The sequence below is a fragment of the Peromyscus californicus genome, unplaced genomic scaffold (genome assembly GCF_007827085.1).
Source record: "Peromyscus californicus insignis strain IS unplaced genomic scaffold, ASM782708v3 Scaffold_17__1_contigs__length_78620276, whole genome shotgun sequence".
NCBI classification, from domain to species: Eukaryota; Metazoa; Chordata; class Mammalia; order Rodentia; family Cricetidae; genus Peromyscus; species Peromyscus californicus.
This window is the reverse complement of record NW_026294469.1, coordinates 19,954,954-19,979,061: the sequence shown is the minus strand read 5'-3', so window position 1 is coordinate 19,979,061 and position 24,108 is coordinate 19,954,954. Positions and strand designations below refer to the sequence as shown.

General features: G+C 39.7%; 1 protein-coding gene across 2 annotated transcripts in view; it reads right to left on the bottom strand.

Moving 5' to 3' along the window:
• Pik3c3 (phosphatidylinositol 3-kinase catalytic subunit type 3) overlaps positions 1-7,576 on the bottom strand; it is a 94,642-nt gene extending 87,066 nt beyond the window's left edge. Inside the window, exons 1-2 of one of the 2 annotated variants that reach the window (XM_052741743.1) lie at positions 7,422-7,576; positions 4,913-5,101 (exon numbers count right to left, since the gene is read on the bottom strand). In XM_052741743.1, coding sequence (XP_052597703.1) covers positions 4,913-5,101; positions 7,422-7,489 — 257 coding nt within the window. In that variant the 5' untranslated portion in view covers positions 7,490-7,576. The remainder of the gene's footprint in view (positions 1-4,912; positions 5,102-7,421) is intronic. The other variant, XM_052741742.1, reaches the window with a different exon arrangement.
• Between the last annotated feature and the right edge of the window lie 16,532 nt (positions 7,577-24,108).

The window sequence follows — 24,108 nt, the reverse complement described above, 5'->3', positions numbered from 1 at the left end:
ACCAACTTGCACATATGTTCTTTCTCATTAAGTTCTTTCTTATTAAAGATTTTCACACTATATTTTGATCACTGTTCCTCGACTTATTTGACTGACACTTAGCTATTAGCATTCTATGCTTCCTAAGAATGCCTGCAAATGCTAACTTGTTAATGTGTTTGTTAATAATACAGAAAGAACTAGCAATTTCTTACTCTATACTCATCTTTGTAAATATTCTTCAGCATTTAAAATGGATTCATTTGATAATTGCCACTACCGTAAGCAGATGGCTTTTAAAAATCCCAAAAGAATCCCAAATAACATGAATAACAAGAAAGCAGACAGAACTCTATTCATTCACAATTACTCTGAAAGCAGCTTATCTTAGATCAAATACACACGTATCATCAGTGAGACACAACAAAAGTTTCAAAGACTTAACAAAAGTACTTATGGTCAACCATAAATTTTGAAATTCCAAGAAAATTAGAGATATCCATCAATTCTGATTAGAAGCAAAACATCACCAAATCTTTTTTTCATATAAAGTTCTTAAAAAAAAAAAAAAACCAACCAAATTGCACATTTAAGAGCATCATTATCTCTACAGATGAGTATAAGCAACTAAGTTAATTACTACTCACATGGCAGAGCAGACTTAAAAAGAAGTACTGAACAGTGTTATCAACTGTGGATGAAGAAACCACAGCAGCTGACTGACATGGAAACAATTACCACGAGGTAAAGCTAAAGAGAAAAACTAGTGTCAATATCCAAATTCATCTGTGGAATCTCTCGTCTCTTTGTCTACCCTTTAAATTCTGGGAGACAGTACCTTGATCAAGTGGTCCTTCCCTCAAATATTCCTCTATCTAACTCCTGGCCCCAAGATCTCTTTAAATCAAAGTAACTTCAATTCAATGTTTTACAGGCTGGGTTTTTGCAGCTCAAGTTGTAGAGGAAAGTGGTCTTCCAGCTAACACATGTAAGAGCTAATCTAAACATTGCAAATCCTATAAAAGGATCTATGCAAACATCAAAAGGCTGTGTGTTCTCAACATCACTGTGTCATCTTATTCCCCATCCACCAGAACTAGTCCAATCCCTAATAATCCTTGTCCAGATTACAAAACCTTAATCTGGACATTGCAATCCCATCATGACCCCCACTGGACTATTCTCCAGAGATGAATATACTTTGAAATAGAAATTGTTAAATTAATACCAACCTGTTAATCTGTTAATCTCTCCTCCCACCTCTCGCTTGCTCTTTCACTCTCTTTCTTTGTCTCTGTTTCATATGTTTTAGAGAACAGGATAAAATCGAAATAATTTTAAAAACTTTAAGGAGCTGGGGTTGTACCTCAGTGTCGGAGTATCTACCTAGCATGCAAAAAGTTGTGAGTTCAAGCCACAGTTTTGTATAGGGAAAGGGAGGGGGGAGGAGAAAGGGAAGAAAGAATGGAAGAAAGAAACCTGCCTAAAGAACAATCCTAATAACAGTAACAATAACAAATCTCTTAATTTGAATTACAGAAAACTAAAAATGAAACCTTGAAGATCAGCATTAACTGTGATTAAGGTCAGAGAAAACTTTCAAGAGAAGGTTCTCTCTTTCCAAAATGTAGAGTCCAGGGACAAACTCCGGTTGTCAGGGTTGATGGACGAGCCTTTACTCACTGGGCCATGTCCTCCTTCTTTAGGAGAGCTTACTGTAGGACATGACAGGGGAGGATGCATTGAGATAGACTTGGAAACATTCTGGGTGAATTCCTTATTATGAGAACTCACACAAGTCAATCAGACATTTATGTAATGCAGAACCTTAGTATGCCCCGAAAAATATTAACTAAACCAAGGAAATGCAGCAATTCAAGTAGTAAGAGGTTCTTTTACAAAATAACTTTTTCTCCCAGTTTATAGACCACTTCTGGTAGGGAACTACTTATATAGGACAATGGAAGTAGAAAATGTTTATTCATCGTTTTTATTTTGGTGAGTTTGGCAATAAATTCACCTTTCAAATACCAATAGCAGACTGCAAAAAATCTGTTTTCTCTCTATTTCAGTCTATTTTTTTTTTTATTTTGCAATACAATTCAGTTCTACATATCAGCCACGGATTCCCTTGTTCTCCCCCCTCCCGTCCCCCTCACCTTCCACCCAACCCCCCCCACCCATTCCCATCTCCTCCAGGGCAAAGCCTTCCCCACAAACTGAGGTCAACCTGGTAGACTCTGTCCAGGTAGGTCTAGTCCCCTCCTCCCAGGCCGAGCCAAACAATCCTGCATAGGCCCCAGGTTTCAAACAGCCAACTCATGCAATGAGCACAGGACCTGGTCCCACTGCCTGGATGCCTCCCAAACAGATCAAGCCAACCAACTGTCTCACCCATTCAGAGGGCCTGATCCAGTTGGTGACCCTTCAGCCATTGGTTCATAGTTCATGTGTTTCCATTCGTTTGGCTATTTGTCCCTGTGCTTTATCCAACCTTGGTCTCAACAATTCTCGCTCATATAAACCCTCCTCATTCTCGCTAATTGGACTCCCAGAGATCCACCCGGGGCCTAGCCATGGATCTCTGCATCCAGATCCCTCAGTAGTTGGATGAGGTTTCTAGCACGACAATTAGGGTGTTTGGTCATCCCATCACCAGAGTAGGTCAGTTCGGGCTGTATCTCAACCATTGCCAGCAGTCTGTTGTGGGGGTATCTTTGTGGATTTCTGTGGGCCTCTCTAGCACTTTGCTTCTTCCTATTCTCATGTGGTCTTCATTTACCATGGTCTCCTATTCCTTGTTCTCCCTCTCTGTTGTTGATCCAGCTGGGATCTCCCACTCCCCCAAGCTCTCTTTCCCTCGACCCTCGCCCTTCACTACCCCCACTCATGTCCAGGCTGTTCATGTAGATCTCATTCCATTTCTCTGTCATTGGGCGATCCCTGTGTCTTTCTTGGAGGAATGCTCAACCACACCACAAGAGCACTTGTTCAGCTATGTTCATATCAGCATTGTTTGTAATAGTCAGAACATGGAAACAACCTAGATGCCCTTCAACTGAAGAATGGATAAACAAAATGTGGTACATATACACAATGGAATACTACTCAGCAGAGAAAAACAATGACATCATGAGGTTTGCAGACAAATGGATGGATCTAGAAAAAATCATCCTGAGTGAGGTAACCCAGATTCAGAAAGACAACATGGTATGTACTCACTCATAGGAGGATACTAGATGTGGAACAAGGATGACTGGACTGCTACTCACATCACCAGGGAGGCTACCTGGAAAACAGTCTATTTTTTTTAAAATGCCTAGTCTCTTGTTACATACTCTAAATATTTCCTCAATCTATGTTCTACAGTTGTCTTTCAGTGATCAATGTTTTAAGGTTTTTTCTTTTTTCTTTTTTTTGTGTAATTTTACAACTTTGTAAACATATAATAGCAAAAACAAAGAATGAACGCGCTAGCAAATGAGAGGAGGCAAAGTTGTCTTTGTTCTAAGTTCTTTTGGGCAGTGTGGAGAACAGAAAATAAAAGTTTTCCATAGCAAGAGAAATGGGGAAAAAAGGTGGTATTCACCAAAGACAATGACATTCTACATCTAAATATATTTTAAACTGAGGAACTCTGGTCCATTGTTTTAGATGTAATGATGGTACTATAATAATGTTTTTGTTGTTGTGCTTTGTTTTTGTTTTTTGAGTCAGGGTCTAACTTTGTAAACCAGGCTGGCCTCAAATTCAGAGATCCACCTGCTATAGGTTCCTGAGTGCTGGGATTAAAGACATGCATCACCATGCCTGGCCATATTATTTTCTATATTTTTATATAGTTGAAATTTTCCAGAATAAAATGTATTAAATATGTGTTTGCTATATAGATATGATATTTATACATATTTGACTCCAAAAAGAGAACTAGAGAAATTATACTACTGAAACAGTTGATTTGGATGGAGTCAGACCAGTAATGTTTAAACTTCCTCTCTCGGAAAGCCTTTCCCAGATTCCGGTATATCAACAGAGCTGTGTGACTGTGTATGTGGCCATGATGTGTGTCTTCCAGGACACTGTGAGCACAGATCATTCCTTATGGGCACACACTTGGAACTGGAGAGACAACTCTGTGGTCAAGAATGCTTACTGCTCTTACAGAGGATCTGGGTTCCATTCCCAGTACCCATGTGGCAGCTCACAATTATCTCTAACTCCAGGTCCAGGGAATTCAACACTCCTTCACGGCATAAATACATACATACAGGCAAAACACTTTACACGTGCATGAAAAAAGAAAAAGTAGCAAATACCTATGCATCTGTCATCCCATGTGACTGTGGAATAAAACTGACTAAACACTAGAAACGCCCCATAAAGTCTATCAGATAAGAAATATCAGGACCTTAGATTAAGGAGTCACAGTACTATTCCAAAAAACAGTTTCATGTTATCTTACTCTGGCCCTACATGCCAACAATGTATTGCTAACATACCATGCAAATACATGAATAAACTATAAACGTAAAATGAAAGTTTCATTTGGAAAACAAAAAAAGTATATAAATCTTACCTGAGCATATGATATAAGATCTACTTCTAAAGTCCAAACAATAGGTTGGCCATTTCAAACTATCTAAAGTATTTGTGTTAAAGGCCACAGACATGGTTGTGTTCTGGTTCATGTTGTAAAAGAGTAAAATACTTACTCTGCAAAATGTCAACATATTAAATACAAAGTCACCAGCACATCAACACAACTATCTATACCTGTGTAATACACACTTTCAACGGTCAACTACAGTTAAGAAACTCCTGGTGATCCCTGCTTAACTGTCTCTACTCAGAATATCAATAGGGCTATGGAAGAAGTCTATAATCTTTCACATGGTAAATGAAAAAAATAACAACAATGAAGAAAAAAACTTACTTCCATCTTGTACTAAATGCCTTGTAGGATGTTCTGACGGGTAAGGCCAGAGGCTTCCCTTCAGCAAAAACTTGACAAGTCACATAGAGGTCGGAGCACGTCTCTTGGTACAGCCCGGAGAACTTTAGCATTGGGTCTTCCAGGACAGCTTTGTAGCTCTTTTCTTCTCTCTTCCCTTCCAAGCTTCCTCTGAAAGCACAAACACTGTTTCAGATGGATAGTTCTAAAGCATGCATGAATATACATAAAGATAAGAAGTTTATGTCAGTTAAAGTAACCATAAGCCATCTCATAATAACTTCCTGTTTCTAAAAGTAATGTCACTTTTATAAATGATAAGGAACTCTGAAAATCCTAACACTGCTAAGCTTATTCTAACTTCATGAAAAGATTTCTCTTCTTTGGGTTTCATTTTAAGTCCTGAAACTCACTCTTGATTCAGGCCTTAAGGTTAATTTTACTGATTCTAGCACTTGGCGGGCAGAGGTGGGTGTATCTCTGAGTTCAAGGCCAGCCTGGTCTACAGAGTTCCAGGACAGCCAGGACTACACAGAGAAATCCTGTCTCAAAAACAAACAAACAAACAAACAAAATTTTGCTGATTTAAAATGACAACTTATTTGCACATTTTTTTAGCAAACATTTAATGTATAGGTATAGACTAGAAACATCAGAAAAGATACATGGGCTGGAGACATGGCTCAGTGGTTAAGAACACTGACTGTTCTTCCAGTGGACCCAGGTTCAATTCCTAGCACCCACGTGGTGGCTCATAACTGTTTGTAACTACAGTTCCAGGGGACTGGACACACTTACACAGTCAAAACACCAATGCACATAAAAATAAATAAATATAAGCCCGGCGGTGGTGGCACATGCTTTTAATCCCAGCACTCGGGGGGCAGAGGAAGGCGGATCTCTGTGAGTTTGAGGCCCGCCTGGGCTACAGAGTGAGTTCCAGAAAAGGTGTAAAGCTACACAGAGAAACCCTGTCTCGAAAAACCAAATAAATAAATAAAAAGATACACAGCACAGTATTGCAACAAACTGTTAAGCCACGTGTGCTAGTGCACACCTTTAATTCTAGCACTCGGGAGGCAGAAGCAGTCAGATCTACACAGTGTGCTCTAGGTCAGTCAGAGACACGTGGTAAGAACCTGTCTTCAAACTTACTTTTACCTGGGTATTATTTTTTATTCATTTTTTTCCAAACTATATATACTCATACTATCTCACTATTTCATACTATGTCTTGGATATCAATATTACATTAGTAATCACACTAGGAATTGGATGTGTGCTTTTTTGTTTTGGTTGTTGTTGTTTGGTTTGGTTTTTTTTTTTTCCCGAGATAGGGTTTCTCTGTGTAGCTTTACACCTTTCCTGGAACTCACTCTGTAGACCAGGCTGGCCTCGAACTCACAGAGATCCGCCTGGCTCTGCCTCCCAAGTGCTGGGATTAAAGGCCTGCTCTGCCACCACCGCCCAGCTCGGATGTGTGCTTTTTAAAACCACATTCTCATTTTATAAATGAAGAAGTAGAAACTCAGAGATCAAACTCATTATCCAAGATGGGAAAGTTAATAGCTGAGAAAAAGAGCCAGAGCAAGAAGTCCAAAGCCAACTGTTTTCCCATCACAAGAGAAACTGACATGGCCTCTCTTAGACAAGTGCCTGAAATAAACCTACTACATGACACGTAGGAGATAGGAGCAAAAGAGGTAAAGAGCAGCATGCAAAATGTAGGAATCTGAAGTCTTCACCATCAAGAAGGCTCTCATCAGGAACAGCCTTCAAATTTGTCTCCCTATCCTCAAGAAATGGCATAGGTCAACGTTCTGACAGTATGTAAATTACACAGCAAAACTGCTCTTGCCTGGAAAAGTGAGCTTCCCTAGTTATCCAGATATTTCTACAATTCTGAAGTTATCATCTCTGGGAACTCTTCTTTCCTATTTTAGGGTTCTCATTTCAAGATGTCATGCTCTTGACCTTTATTTTAAACATGCTGCCCCAAGGTTTTACTAAAAGACTCTGGTTCCGACTCCCTCTCAAGGTCTCTCTACCTTTAAAACGTCAAACTGCCCAAAGGTTCGATCTATGTCTTCATCACTTCGCACGTCGTTAAAACTGCACCCATGTGCTCAGTTAGCCCATCGTCCCGACTGTCAAATGCCCCATTCCACCTTCCAGCCCTGCTCTAAAAGGAAAGATCTTCTTCCTCTTTCTGAGGCGGGGAAACTCGTTTCCTAAGATTTGATTTCTTCCTGCGTAAAATCAGATAGCAGTGGTCGCACAAAAGTCGAAAATGCCAACTGCTCGGTGCCCCTCTGGGGACTTCTGTGCGGGTTACTGCAGATTCCCTTCGAGGACCAGCCCCCCTCCCGGGGAGCAGCCCCTCTCCCGGGCAGCAGCCCGCCCCTCCCCGCCCTCGCCCCCTCCCCGCCCTCGCCCCCTCCCCGCCCTCGCCCCCTCCCCGCCCTCGCTCCCTCCCCGCCGTGGCTCTCACATCTTCAGCTGCACGTTGATGTCCAGGTCACAGCTGTAGATGTAGTGGAACTTCTCCGCCTCCCCCATGGCCAGCCCGGAACGCAGAAGCCACACAACCAGCCAGACACGGCAAAGACTCCAGCAAAGAGCCGCCGGTGCCTCAAAACACGGAAACTTCCTGTCCCGCCCCTCCGCCCGTAACCTAGCAATCCTCGTCCGTAACGCCATCAAATGCGACGGAACAGCCCCTCGGCGGGCTGCTGTACGCATGTGCAAGTGGGGTCAGCCATCTTGCTTAAGGGCAAATGGAAAAAACCAGGAAGCATGGCTTGTGTGGTTACATGCCAGTCTTCCTGCTTTGACAAAACTTTTTTTTTTTTTTCGAGTCAGAAGAGAAATTCGGCTCAAAAATAATGTAGTAGCATTCGCCTGATGCAAACCAGATAGAGAAGAAGCACAAAACTATTTTGCCTAATTTAAATTCCAGTTTCCATTAAAAAAGAGATTTGATTATTAATTGGTTGTTTCCAGAAGAAGTTCTTTTTGTGTAGTGAAGAGGAGAAAAAGGACTAGACAAAGACCGGAAAACATGTGGGTTTTGTTTTGACAGTTCCAATATTTGTGCTTCAGTGATTTCTATTGGGTATATTCTGATCTAATTAGCAGTTCAGGACCAAACTCTACAGCTATTTCCTAGAAGCTGCCAATAATAACTGGAACTCAGTTTCTGAACCTTCTGAATTCTTGTAATTTATTCTTGTACATTTAACATTAATCTTAACATTTTGGTCTTCTTTTATAAGTATATTTAAAAAATTTGTGGTGACACACGTCTTTAATCCCAGCACTTGGGAGGCAGACACAGACGGATTTCTGTGAGTTTGAGGCCAGCCTGGTCTACAAAGACAGTTCCAGGAAAGGCACAAAGCTGCACAGAGAAACCCTGTCTAGAAAAACCAAAAAAAAAAAAAAAAATTTAAAGCAAATATAGTTTGCCATTTGCTTCTGTTTTTTTGCCCCCCTGAATGTAATACACTACTGATTTTAATAATTCCTATTTCTTTCTACAGATTCTATCAAAAAGTCTGCCTTTTTGGATGTCTCTCAAATTTCACACACACACACACACACACACACACACACACACACACACACACACACACACACTTGCATGCACCACACCCACACACATTATTGTGTGAGAAGCAGTGCTGGTGTGAGCACACCAAGTGGAGTGGAGACAAGACTACTCTCTGGGGAGCTGGTTTTCTTCTTCCATTTGTGGGTTCTGGGGATCAGAACTCAGGTTGTCAGTCCTCGTAAACAATGCCTTTACCTACTGAGTCATCTTGCTGGGCCTGTGTATTTATTTCTAAGTACCACATTTTAAAACAATAACACCCACATAATCACAGATACAAGTTATTTAGAATTTTGAGTGGTCAAAAAAAATCAAAGAAATTTTGAGTGGAATGGGGCTGTTGCTCTTTAGATTAGAAAGGGGAAAATGGTAAATGCACAGTATTGTCCCCAAAGTAAATTCTAAAAATTATTCTTGATACAACAAAGGCCACATGTATAGTAACAAAGACCATGATGATTAACCTTCTATAACTGACTATTTAAACAAACAAGAACAAACGTGAGTTCTGTCTATGTGTAACTACCACCAAATAGTTAGGACATACAGAAAACATGTTTTCAACAATAAAATAAAGAATTTATAAACATCAGAGCTGTGCAACAGTAAACAAATGTGGCAAGTACTCCATTTTTTATATACTTTTGACAGACACAGAGAAACTGAATTTAAATCAGGTATTTGAAACATTAGTAATTTTTTTGGAAAGTGTGTGTATGTGTCTGTGTGAGTGCTTATCATGTATATACAGGTGCCTATGGAGGCCAGAAGAGGTTGCTATATCCCCTGCAGCTGGAGTTATAGAATGTTGTGAAATGCCCCATGGGGATCTGGGAGCTAAACTCAGATCTTCTAGAAAGAGCAAAAAATGCTTTTAACCATTAGACCACCTCTCTGACGCTGTGGAATCCTGACATGTAAAAGTAATTAAATTGTCTGGTTTTAGAGCTTAAATTGTCTTTGGAATGGTTTGATTTAACTTACAATTTTAAATATATGTGTGTGTAAAACCAAATAAATATATGAATTAAATATAAATACTTCAGAGTAGGAATTTAGTAAATTACAAATTTTTGTTGAAACTCTATGGCTTGCAACATGTACAGAATCCAACATTGACTTCTTACTGAACTAGCTCTTTGAAATTTAGCAAGTCTACATTGTATTATACAGAGAAAGTTCCCTTTTCTAGCCTCTCTTTTCTGTCTAGATTAACAAGATCATGATATTATTTGGCTTTAACTTGGCTCTAAAGTATCTTTTTATTTTACTCTAACTCTATCCTTCCCCCACTAGCTTATAACAATTAAAATAATAGTAACTGAACCCCAAGTAATCATGAACACAGCACAATACTAAATGTATTAATAATTCAAGAAAAGCAGAGGCACCATTAGGGACTGTCTTGGTAATCCATGTATGCATGGTAAGAGTCCCCAAAACTCAAACTGATAGTGTCTCTTCTAGACGACACATAAATCAGATTATTGGTGGATTTTAGTATTAACATCTAATTGGCAAGAAGCTTCCATAGGGAATATGGGAGCCTCAGGCATTTTCACTCTGAAAAGAATGATTTTTTTTCCTTTCCACTCATGAATATAACACACACTAATAATAATGCAACACAATTTGTACTGCAGGCAACCACAATTGCCTGTCTGTAGAAAAATAGCTCACAGCTGTGAATGCTTTCTTTGTTTAATAGCCTATCCCATTGACTATGTGATCTGGCACTTAATTTTCCTTTGGAGGTGCAGTTTTTATTTTGTTTTTGTTTTCCATTTCATTTCAATTTCATGTTTAATTATTCTAATAGCAGTTTTTAATAATGGTTTAGAAATTTGTTCATTGTGATCTCTTCTTCCAGTTGCTCATGACTCACAGTGATAATCAGTTTAGCTTTTTCCCATTTCTAAGATCCAATTTATTCTCTCTAGCTTGTAATTTTAAAAAATGCAATTAGAGCTTTAAAAGCAACTGTCTATTATTGGGCTTCTATCATGAACAATTATGATACTGTAAGATTAAGAGTGCCTCACAAATCCTTTTTCTCTAATTAAAATTTCCCTTATAAGTTTCCTAATACCCTAAAGTATTTTAAAATTCAATAACTTAATAGAACATACAATAGTGCTAAGAAACATTAGAAGTCTTACCCTAATTTAAGATGTTGACAATTTTTTCAAGTGACAATGTGGGAAAGCATGGGCTTAATGAATATCCACCAGTCATTTCAGTGAAGGAGCCCCCAAGGCTCAGGGGATTCCATTGAAGAGTATAATTTACATTAGCTATATAAGGGAAAGGATAAAAAATGGGTTATTCTGAAAATATTGTATCATACTTATATGTAAATTTCTTTGCAATCATTTCATATTATGAAGAAGAAATTGCCTTCTTCGTGGCACAAGTAAGGAAAGAAAACCTGAATTTGAATGATACCCTTGTCAAACATCTCAGCTATAAAGCAGGAATGGGCTGAGACTTATTTTCCTAGAAAGCATAATCAGAAGACCTTGATTATGGATCTGGGAAAATGGCTCAGCTATGCAAGGTGGAGACTTGAGTTTGAGCCTTGGTCCTTATGTAAAATGCTGGGCATAGTGGTGTGTGTTTGTAATTCCAGTGTTGACATGAAGGCAGAAAGATCTATGAAACTAACCAGTCTAGACTGACTGGGGAACTCCAAATTAGTAAGAGCACTTGGCTCAGATGAAATCAGGCACATTCAATGTGGTATAGACATAGATGAGAGAGCCTGTCTGAAAAATTAAATGAATGGTGTTTCTGAGGAATGTGCCTAAAGTTGATGTCTGCCCTCAAGATGCATGCACTTACACTTGCACACACACACACACACACACACACACACACACACACACACACACACTGAGCAGGTGCATGCGTGTGTGTGTGTGTGTGTGTGTGTGTGTGTGTGTGTGTGTGTGTGTGTGTGTGTGGTGTATGTATGTGTGAGAATATGTGTTTGTAGGTGTACTTGCCTGTGTGTGTAGAGGCTAGTTATCAGGGTTGAGTGTTTTTATTTATTGCTCTCCACCTTGTTTTTGTTTTTGTTTTTCAAACAGGATTTCTCACTGAACCTGGACCTAATTGTCTTACATGGCCAGAGAGTCTTTGGGATTCATCTCCCTCCAACCTCCCAGGACTGGGATTACAAACATGTGTTACTGTGCCCAATTTTACGTAAGTCCCAGGTACTTGAACTCCAATCCCGATGCTTGCATAGCAAGTACTTTACACACTAAAGCATCTCCCGAGGCCCCAATTCTGTATTTTAGAGTCATTGAACTTTCACTTATTTTTTACTTAGTTGTTAATTGACAAATAAGGAGCATTTTCACTGATTGCTAACCCAACCATTTCCTATAAACATATCACAAATAACTCTTTTGCTCTTACAATGATCCATAGCTTCCTTGTGATTATAGTTTGCCTTACCATGTGTTCTTTCTGGCTCAAGCATGGCACACCTTCTAATTTGCTACAGATCTAACATCCCAACTTCTAGAGGCAAGACCAGTTTTATCTACATCCCATACATTGCATATTTATGACTAACAATTAACATTACCCTCTTTCTTCTCTTTGAACAGAATGACACAATAAAATCCAAGTTCTGAGAAGTGCAGTGTGACTACATGTTTTTATATTAGGTCCCCATCAGTACAAAATTCATGGAGAAAATTCACAACGAGCTGGCAGTTGTTGGTATAGATTCCTGGGTCACTAGTCTGCTGACCACACTTTTTCTACAAGCTCTGCTTCACTTTCTCTATGACTTTGTGACTCTTTGCATGGTCATGACCCTAGGCCTGCTTTTTCCTCCAGGCTTACCACATGGTCACACCTCCTAATTATTAAATTATCATCTCCTTAGGAAATCTGTGGTCATGCATTGGCTTTTCTTCTCCTCCTAGGTACTTTTCAATATTCCATCCTTCTTAAGCATTTCCACTTAAACAAATAGAAGTTTTCTGATCCTTGTCATCACACATCATTATAAACTAGAAACGTAGGACCGTATCATGGACTATGATACGACTCATTATAACCATATATACCATATACCTTGTCTTCAAGATATTGGATCCTGTCAAGTTCTTTTCATTTTCATCCAGGAAACACTGTTTCTTTCCTGAGCTATTCCAGTGGCTTTCTGTGGCAAAGGTGACATCATGTAAGTGCTGAATTTCATCATTTTCCTGGAAGCATCTGGAATACCAGATTTCTCACTCCTACTGATAGACAGACTATAAGCCAGGAGACTCAACCTAGAAGGTGAAACTGGAAAAGGGAAGAAGTATAGCTCTTGCAGTCTTGGCCATCAAACCTCAGTGTCATTTAGCATATCCTGTCTCTGTTTTAAATCCTCCTTGGATACAGAAGTTATGTAGAATGGTATAAAGCTCTGAAAGTGGGCAAGCCACAGTATAGGAAAACCCTCAGTCTCTAAATCAATGCTTGGGAAACAGAAACCTATGTGGACTGTGATATAAATTAGAAATACATTTCCTGTTGGTAAACAGTGAGGCTCAGGGTTATATTATTGAAATCTTTAGCTACATTAGCTAACAAACTCCCTAACTGCTTGGTGCATGTCCACTCTTCTGCAGCCTCATTCTGTCATCTCTCTGATTAAGACCTCTGAAAATCTTTAGGATGTGGCAGCAAGGGAAGTCTAACCTCTATTAGAGGTTACAAAGGCAATTTGCTCACTTGACATAGCAAAAAAGTTAACCACCATCATTTGTGCTTAGTAGAAAAATCAAATGAAATCAGAGAAGTGTAAAGGATTAAGGCTGAGAAAATGGAAATCTTTCAGCATGACCTGAATGGAAGTTGTTGGCAAGGAGAAGCTGCAGGCCAGCTGGATAAAAGCATGGTTTATTATTGGCTGGTATGATACTTGTTTTTCTCTGGTTGTTCCAAAATTGGAAGCTGGGGAGCAGGTGGAGCTAGGAAGGCTGGTAGTCACTAAGTCATGATCATTTCAATTAGGCAATTGCCAAGGCTTTGTTTGGCCTCCTGGACTGGCTGGTGCAGAATGTGGGTCACAGTTCCTTTTGCATAAGGTCTGGCCATTTTCATTTGTTGTCATTTTCTATGTCTCATGAGAACAATCTCCAAAGTTCTCAACATGATGTGAACAAGAGTTTTCACTGTTTATACCCCCTGCTGAGTTTTAAGTATCCCCCCTTCTTTCATTAGCAGAGCTTGAATTTAATTTGTAAATAACTGTGCTCACCCTACCTTCTCACATACAAGGATGTCACAATAAAATGAAGTCTGGAGACCATATGGAGACTTTCAGATGTGATTTGATAATACAAGTTAAAAATTAGAGTTGGCAGAAGGGAAGACTATGAAGTCCCTGCATCTTTGGCAACATAATGGAGTTACCAAATAATGGTACAGTTGTTTCCATCTAGATTCCTTATGAGGTAAATCATAATTATATTTGAAGTTAGGCTACTTTAATTTTTTATTACTGTAGATGAGAGCTTACTAATCTTAGTAGAACATTAAAGTAAATTTTATGTCCTGGCACAGACTGTCGTCTTTAGGTACTTGTTTCAGTTTAATGAAAATCTCCAAACTTCATTAAGACCAGACCCTTCAACTACTGTGGACCTTGGGGTAATTTCCATATTTCTCCTCAGGACCTACCAGAGTTTATAAATGAGTAGACTGAGTCACTCAAAGCCTCTCAGTGCTACATTATTTGCACAATACAACAAAGTAATATCACTCAAAAAACTATCTTTTCATATGAATGAGAAGCACAGTCCCATAAAACCAGCACTCAGGAGGAGATTACAAGTTCAAAGCCCTATATCAAAAATACAAGCAATCCCTCCACATGTTTGTTTTTCACAGCACTTTCAATATACTATTATGAAAATTTGGCTGATAATTACCCCCAACCCTAAACTCTAAACTCTGTTAAAAATGGCTTTGTGTCAACTTTATTTGCTAATTTTTGTGAAAGTAATGTTGCATTTACAAAATTCTTATGCTGAATCAAAGCACCAATACAAAGGTGAATAAATTGGGCCTTGAGAGTAGAATGTTCATGAAGGAGATGAAAACTCATACATAAGAATCCAGAAGATAGCCCGGCGGTGGTGGTGGTGCACACCTTTAATCCCAGCACTCGGGAGGCAGAGGCAGGCGGATCTCTGTGAGTTCCAGGACAGCCTGGTCTCCAAAGCGAGTTCCAGGAAAGCCACAAAGCTACACAGAGAAACCCTGTCTCAAAAAACCAAAAAAAAAAAAAAAGAATCCAGAAGAGCAGAAGAGGCCACAGAACTCTCTGGAACTGTTGTTATGAGAAGACACAATGAGAATTGATAGATTGCCACTGGAAAACAAACTCCCTCTGGCCCCGATCCTGGTGACATCCTATCTCCAGCATCCATAGCTGTGGTGGTTAAGCCGCCCGTCAGTAGTTATTTGGAACTAAGACACTAGAACAGCCTATTGCCTACTTCAGCTCGGAGCACACCTGAAGACAAAGAAGGAGGAAGTGAGGCAGCACTTGAAAAACAGCTGTATGTATATTATTTTATTTAATGATTTCAATAAATTAGTGAAGTAACTCTTTTCAGAAATATTTTATTCTATTTTTATTTCTTTGTATGGGTGGGGAAAGATGCTGCCAAGGACAGAAGAGAATGCGAGATCCCTTGAAATCTTAGTTACAAATGGTTGTGATCCACCCTATGTGGGTGCTGGGAACAAAAATACTAGTAATTGTGATACAGAATATATGATTTCTTTGATGAATACCTAAAATGTTGGGAAGCCAGAGAAGTCTGATTTTTAAAATCATGATGTCTTTATCAGGCACGCCAAACTGACAACTAAATCTGTAACAGATATTATACACATACTTTAGTAAGTAGACAAATTAACAAAGTAAGAAATTAATGGGTAATGAAGACTAGCTCTGGTCACACTGTATACAGATATTTCAGTCAATGAGAGATCACAGCTAGGTCCTGGAAGAGTATAATGGAGTAAATAATGTCTTAGTACCCAGCAATGCTGTGATTTTTTTTTTTTTTTTTTTTTTGGTTTTAAAGTTCTTTATTTATCCTCATTTTTTTTTTGATTTTTTTTTTAATTTATTTTAATTTATTTTGCAATACAATTCAGTTCTACATATCGGTCACGGATTCCCTTGTTCTCCCCCCTCCCGTCCCCCTCACCTTCCCCCCAACGCCCCCCCCCCATTCCCATCTCCTCCAGGGCAAAGCCTTCCCCACAGACTGAGGTCAACCTGGTAGACTCAGTCCAGGTAGGTCTAGTCCCCTCCTCCCAGGCCGAGCCAAACAATCCTGCATAGGCCCCAGGTTTCAAACAGCCAACTCATGCAATGAGCACAAGATCTGGTCCCACTGCCTGGATGCCTCCCAAACAGATCAAGCCAATCAACTGTCTCACCCATTCAGAGGGCCTGATCCAGTTGGGGACCCCTCAGCCATTGGTTCATAGTTCATGTGTTTCCATTCATTTGGCTATTTGTCCCTGTGCTTTATCCAACCTTGGTCTCAATAATTCTCGCTCATATAAACCCTCCTCATTCTCGTTAATTGGACTCCCAGAGATCCACCCAGGGCCTAGTCATGGATCTCTGCATCCAGATCCCTCAGTAGTTGGATGTCTTAGGACCCAGCAATGCTGTGATTTTTTTTAATACTGTAGCACAACACATTTTTGGTGGCTGGGCTAAGGATGGTAGCATGTGAGAATACAGCACACACTGTGTGTAGTACTTGATAGTGATAATAGAAAACTATAATTGGCTACAATATTTACTGTCCTATATTCTTTATCATTATTCCAGTATAATAATAATTATAAAAAAAATTTCATTGTAAACATTATGGTATGTTGTACCAGGAGCAGTCTCATAGAGCTTGTGTTTTCTACATCTGACAATGGAATCATTTCTATGAACTTAATTTAATTTCACTTTGTAGAACTCATTGTGGCTCCAGGAATAATAATGTATTATAAACACACATAAAATATATAATATATTATATAAGAAGATAAACATTTCTCTCTATCTGGATCTCTATCTATATATAGATATCTCTCAATACATATATCTATATACAAATAAATATATAGATATAGAGAGAGATAGAATAGATATAGATAGATACAGACAGATAATTCTAAAGGATGTGTACCATATATATATCAGGTGTAAGTTTTTCAAATGGTAGATTATACCATGAAGATCTATGTAACTGTAGTTTATCATGTTTTCACAATGACAACACTCAAATTGCACTACATTTCTAAGAACACAATCACCTTACAGACATGCAACTGTAACTTTTTTGTTGTTGTTGTTGCTGTTTAATTTCCTTCCCTGTGAGATGCACTCAGACAAGGCAAGGCTCTATTTTGGAATTTATTTTCTCTCCAGCAGCATGTCTGGTTTGTGGCAGATGTCCAATAAATATCTGCTGAAACTGTTAATAGATGTCAGGTGCAATAATAAATATGCATGCTGTTCTGCAAGTGGAAAATACAAAGATAAATTAATTTTGGCTCCCAGCCACTTACATAAGATGAGAATGCAAATATATTCATATCAATATGTACAGGGATTTCAATGATACTTAGAAGTCTGGAACAGTTGTGTCTGAAGATCAAGGAGGCCTACAGGAATGAGTTAATTCTTGGTGTAAGACAATGAGAAAAAGGAAGAGCTTTTAGGAAAAGGATGGAGCATTAAGAAGATATGTGAAGAAGTATATCTTGAACAGGAACCATTGGCTGTTATAGAAATGGGATGTCCATGTTTAGAAGCAGCAGAGAAAAAAATGTGTCCAAAGGAGACAGAAATAAGAATCTAGAAGATGGAAGCTGAGCAGTGGTGGTGCACACCTTTCATCCCAGCACTTGGGAAGCAGAGGCAGGCAGATCTCAGGTAGTTTGAGGCCAGCCTGGTCTACAAAAGGAGTTTCAGAACAGCCAGGACTGTTACACAGTGAAACCCCATCTCAAAAAACCAAAAAAGAAAGAAAGATAGAAAGAATCTAGAAGATGGAATATTCCCTACAAGAAAACTTGATATTATTATTATTATTATTATTATTGATATTCTCTCATACATTACATCCTGATCACAGTTTCCCCTCCCTCCTCTCCTCTCAGTCCCCCTCACACCTCCCCTCTCCCCCAAATTCACTCCTCCTCCTCCATCTCCCTTCAAAAAAAGAGCAAGCTTCCCAAGGATATTAGCTGAACACAGCATAACAAGTTACAATAAGACTCGGCACAAATCCTCATATCAGGGCTGGACAAGGCGACCCAGTGGGAGGAAAGGATCCCAAGACAGGCAAAAGAGTCAAAGATACTCCCAGCTCCCACTGTTAAGAGTATCACAGGAGGGGGCTGGAGAGATGGCTCAGTGGTTAAGAGCACTGGTTGCTCTTCCAGAGGTCCTGAGTTCAATTCCCAGCAACCACATAAATAAATAAATAAATAAATAATTAAGAGTATCACAGGAATACCCAGATATATAACCATACTACATTTGCAGAAATATAGCTGAGACCCATACAGGGTCTATAAATGTTGCTTCGGTCTCTGTGACCCCCTAGGAGCCCTTCTTAGTTGATTCTGGGGCTATGTTTTCATGGTGTCCTTGATTCCTCTGCTTCCTACAATCCTCCCTCCCCCTCTGTGGGGCTCTGCATCTGCTCTCATCAGTTGCTGGATGATGCCTCTCTGATGACAATTGGGCTTAGCACTGATCTATACATATGGCAGAATATCATTAGGAATCATTTCATTGAAATATTTTTTTCTTATTTTCAGTTGTGTTTGGTTCTTTCCTGAGTCTCTGGGCTGTCCAGCCTCTGGTTCTTATCCACCCAGGCAAAGTCAGGCATGGGCTCCCTCTCATGGCTAGGCCTCAAGTTGGACCAGTCATTGGTTGGCCACTCCCACAAGTTCTGCTTATTCTAGGTTATTAGATTTGCTATAGGAAGGCACTGAGCACAGAAAGGACACAGGAGGTATGAAATGTGTCAAACATACACCTGATAGAAAAAATGGAATTACCTCTTATCATAACTTGTTAGAAAACTTTCAAGGCATTTAAAAAGTGTGAGAAGACTCTTTCTAGTTTAGAGATATCTTCAAGTACCTCAAAGAATACGAAGAAAGGGGTCGAGAAAGGTAGAATCAAGGAGTAGCCAGGGCAACTCACAGTTTCCTTGACTGCTTGGACCATAATGACTCAGTGCCTGGAACAACTCAGAGAGGCATCACCTGGGTGAAATCTGTGGGAACTGTATTGAAGTTGCAGCTATATAATTCCATAATTATGAGCATGACCATGGGCAACTTACTATGTTTGATGCAGGATTAAATTTCTGAAGCTGCAAAGGACTAGAAATGAGGAATCCAGATTAGTATGCTCAAGGCAGTTTGAGCCTTTTTCATGAAAAATGAAGACCCTTGTGCTAACTGAATAAATCCACACCTATGAGATCATGATCCTCATTTCTGGAAGAACTTCTAAGTGGATCATACCTAGAATAGAGCTTTTTTTTCCTTCTAAGGAAAAATACTGTTGGTTGCCATAACTCAAGGATGCTACAACTACAAATTTGTCTACATGATTAGATGTATTTGCAATCCTACAACAAACACTAATGTAGAGTGGAAAAACATGAAGACTGGATTGTACATTCTCAGCAGAGGCTAAACCATGGATTTTCCCTTTTCAGCTTTCATTCTGTAAACGTGTCCTTTTTGTGCTTTATTTGATACTGTGCATTTGTAATTTTGTGCTTTATGTTGATGCATTCAAAGTTTAAAATGGATTTCCTATGTGTTTCTTCTTCTTTTTTTTTAAAGATTTATTTATTTATTTAATGTGCAGTGGTGTTTTGCCCACATATACTCTGTGTGAGGGTATTGGATCCCCTGGAACTGGAGTTACAGACAGTTGTGAGCTGCCATGTGGGTGCTGGGAATTGAACGCAGGTCCTCTGGAAGAGCAGCCAGTGCTCTTAACTGCTGAGCCATCTCTCCAGCCCCTCCTACGTGGTTCTTAGGAACTCAAAGCTATGGTGTGCTTTATGTAGAAACTCCTGAGTTGGGTAAGTTTTCTTTAGACAGTAGTTACAGCACTGGTGACCATAAGCTCAGTGTTAATTAGTCAATAGTATATATTAATTAAGAGGCTTTTATGCGGAAACATAGAAAACGTCCATGCGGTGGTTTGAATAAGAACAGTCCCCATAGGCTCATATATTTGAATGCTTTATCACCAGGGAGTGTCACTCTTGGAGAAGGACATGGCCTTGTTTGGAATAGGTATGGCCTTGTTGGAGAAAGTGTGCCACTGGACACAGGCTTGGAAGTTTGCAAAGTCCACACCCAGCCCAGGGTCTTTCTCTCTGTGTCTGCTGCCTGAGGATAAGGATGTAGCTCTCAGCTACTTCTCCAGTACTTTGTTTGCCTGTGTGCTTCTGTGTTCCCAACCATGATGATAATGGACTAACTCTGAAGCTGTACGTAAGTCCTCAATTAAATGCTTTTTTTTGTAAGTGTTGTCTTAGTCATGAGGTCTCTTCACAGCAATAAAACAATGACAAAGCAGTTAATAAATTCATAATTTAATGACAATATTGTGCCAGAGGTTTCTAGGAACATAGCCCTGATTCCACCTGGCAGCAACAAGTTCAGGTTTTGCAAATTTTCTGTTCACCATGTCTTTATAGTGCTACCAAAAAAGGAGATGAAATCTATCACTACTGGGAAAAGATAAAGGTGTGATCTGAATATATGAGAAAGGATATTATTCTGAACTGGCATCCTCAAACATTAAAAAAAAATGGTAATAATTTCAAAAGTAAGACATGGCTCCATGTCCCACAAGTTTCTGTGAAGAGCCAAAGCAGAATACTTCCATTTTATTTTATGACAAAAGAAACAAACTTGCACAGTTATACCCTGGTTTGACTTGGTGTTTCTAAGAACATGGAGGTCCAGCTGTTTTATTTCTCATCTCCACCCTAGACAAGCCTTCCTTTCTTTACGGTAGGAGAACTTGCTTTCAGAGTTCTGAAAGTGACACATACCTGAAATTGAAGACTCTGGAGTGACAATTTTGACCCCTCCTCTCTTTCATTCCAGAAGTTCTTTCATTTAGTACTTACATCCATCATTACCTGAAGTCTCACGTTCACTTGGCTGCACTGTCCTCGATCTGACTCAGCTCCCTTCCAGCTGCTTCTCTCTTCTTCCCCTCCCAATCCTTTAAGGAGCCTTCTGGCATTGTGCTGTGAGATCAGAACGAAGGCTCGGCCTCACTTCTGAATGACTTCTCATCTCTGTGCTGTTCTGCAGCATGTCTGTCTCCGGATCAAAACTATCCCTCTCTTGCATAGCCTGGTGTTTCTCTGCTGTTTTATAATTCAGTTAAGAGCAAAGAGGCAGATGCGTTATATTCCTGGTCTTCACTCTTCCTCTACACCATATCTCCTTCATCCTCCTTCAAGTTGGCACTGGCTTCTCCACTGCCGCAGCAGGAACATGACCTTAGACTATATTTTTGTGGGGATTAGGAAACTATTTTAATTCCTTTTAAAGTTAAAAGAAAAGTGACCATAACCAATTGGAGTGGTATTTGTTTTATAGGACACACTCATCCATTACACTCTTCAGTGTTTTCAAATACAGGAAGCGGCTGATAAGCCACAGGCCACAGAGTCATATATGGCTTTGCTTCAAATCTCTATCAATATCTTTCCAAGCTTTGTGACCAGAGTCAGCACATCCTTCCCTAACTTACGCACCTAAGGACCAGGAACCTGCCCTTCTTCATTCAGGACCCATTTATTTGGGATTCATTCACTCTGTTTTCTTTGTAATCTATACTGTAATATCTGAAGTTGGTCCATCATGTTTTGAAAAATACTGGAATGGCGAAGGCAGGTTTGTGTGTGTGTGTGTGTGTGTGTGTGTGTGTGTGTGTGTGTGTGTGTGTGTGTCTTGAATATTATTAAGGACCAGCCTTAATAATCTTCTTCCCAGGGACCCAGAAGAGAAGCTACGAATGGTGAGAATTATTTTCGGGAAAAGAATCTAAGTATGCCGAGCTCTTTGTCAGTCTACTTTATTCCTCTGGAACAAAATCCTATCTACACAGCTTCAGTTCTGCTCTCATGCCTAGCTCCTTTCTTGCCTGATTTCTCTCTACCTTCATCTGCTGTCCCTCTATGTTCTATCTTAATTCTCTCATCTTAGTTTTGCCCCATCTTGGTCTTTCTCATCTCAGTCTTACCCATCTTGTTCTTCCCCATCTGACTCTTCCTCATCTTCCATCTTATCCTCAAGTTCTCTAGTCAAAATCCTCCTCTAAGTTTCCTTATATCTCTCAGTTCTCACCAAGTCTCTGAGGTATTCAGTTATAAACCCGAGCAATAGCAATCATCTGGCTGAGCAAGGTCACCAGGTTTGAATTCTTACAGGGTCATAAAGACAGACAAGAGTTTTCCTTAGGCAGTGACTATCAGGCTTTCTTTTACAACCCAAAAAGGGAGTGGTAAAAGAGGAGGTCAACTGAGAGTTAAGATCGGTTGATATATCAAAAAAGGAATTTATGTGCTCAATCTACATTCCTAGAAGTGGTTAGGTAAAATGTTAGGAGTCTATAATGTTAGTATTAATACCACTAAGGCTGTATAAGAAAGGAGGGTCTCAGCTTAAATTGCACAAGAAATAAAGCTATCTGCCTGATGTAGGAGACAGGAGTTGTTTCCATATGGGTGTTAACCTTAGTTCAGGAGATCCTTTGGCCTTGGATGCTTGATAGGCACTTTAGATAAATACACTGCTAGGAGTTCTTGGAAGTACACATAGCATACAAGAAAATCATTGTAGGAACTGGCTAATATATATACAAAAGCTAAAAATATCACCAAGACTCCTTAAGCCATGACTTGACCTTCAGAAATGTCCTTGACCTTTACAACTAGTAGCTTTTGTCATAGTAGCTGGATTCCATTACATTTTTCCTGTGACTTGCAGCTTGTGTACATGTGCATGTGTGTAGAATTAAACAATAAAAAAAGGGTTAGGGGTAAGATTGGCATACAGAACTTCTTGTTCAACCACAGGACTGCAGGCATTGAGGAAGGATAGTCTCAATGGAGGATTATTATCAGTCTGGATGAAAAGAGCTGTGGCAGAAACAGTGTAATCAATTGAGGCCAAAGCCAAAACAATAATTGGAGCTTTCATCATTTATACCCTTCCTCCCTGTAACTTTGGTCACCCTCTATTACCTGTTAGAGCTGACTGAGGGACTGGAGGGGACAGGTCACTGCACTCAGAGCCAAGGTACTGCTCAAGACCTCTTTCCAGGCTTTGGAATTGTGCTTCAGACATAGAGCCCTTGTCTGCCTTACACTAGGTCCTAGGCTTGATCCACAGTACAGGCAGAGAAATATTTCCTTACGTTTCAGCCCTGGCTCAAAAGACCACAGCCTATTTGCTCCCTGAGAATACTATGGTCTACAAGCAGCTTTAGAATTTCCAAGGTGTCTGAACATATCCTAAAGGGAAGAGCAAACATTCTTCAAAACGGAGATTGGAAAACAGTCTTGAATCTGTATTCCCTGGAACTTCCCAGGTTCTTGAAGAACAAAATAGAAGAACTCCACCATGAACTCCAGCCTGAGACTGACAGGTAGTAATCATTAGGCAGGTACAGGAGAAAGCTATCCTTCAAGGTGCAAAAACCTGGGACAAAAAAGTAATGCTGGGGCAGATGAGCTGTGTCCTGGCACTCCTCTAAGGGAGGAAAGATTGCTTAAGGTCAGAGAATGACCTTGCCCCAGGAACCTCTGTCCCTGTTTCTCTGTTTCTCTGTTTCTCTGTTTCTCTTTCTGTCTGTCTGTCTGTCTGTCTGTCTGTCTCTCTCTCTCTCTCTCTCTCTCTCTCTCTCTCTCTCACACACACACACACACACACACACACACACACACACACACACACACACACACCTCTAACATCATAGCCTGCAGACATTGTTTATCCTAAATATAATTTGATATCCCTTTTAATTATTTTTAATAAATTATTTTGGAGAATTTTATGCATGAGTAAACTGTATGCTATTTCCACTATTTCCACTTCTCCTTCTTCCTCCAACTCTTCCCCCTTAAACTCCTTCTTGGATCCATGACCTCTTCTGATATAATTATTATTACAATGATATGTCTCTCTTTTGAAATAGAGATTTACACCTAAGAAGCAGCCCAGCTTCTCAACTTTGAAGACTATCTCTGTGCAGATACAGCTTCTGATTGGAGTGTTGGGAGGAAAGGGGAAGAAAGACAATGATTTTATGAAGTCTCTCTGAGATTGAAATCACATAAATGGCCCTACCAGCCTCCTTCTGCATCAAATTTGGTGTTTCAGAGAATTATTCTGTAGGTGTGAATTCCTCCACTGCTTTGCAAACCTTTCTCCAATTCTGGGCTCCATCTCTTAACCT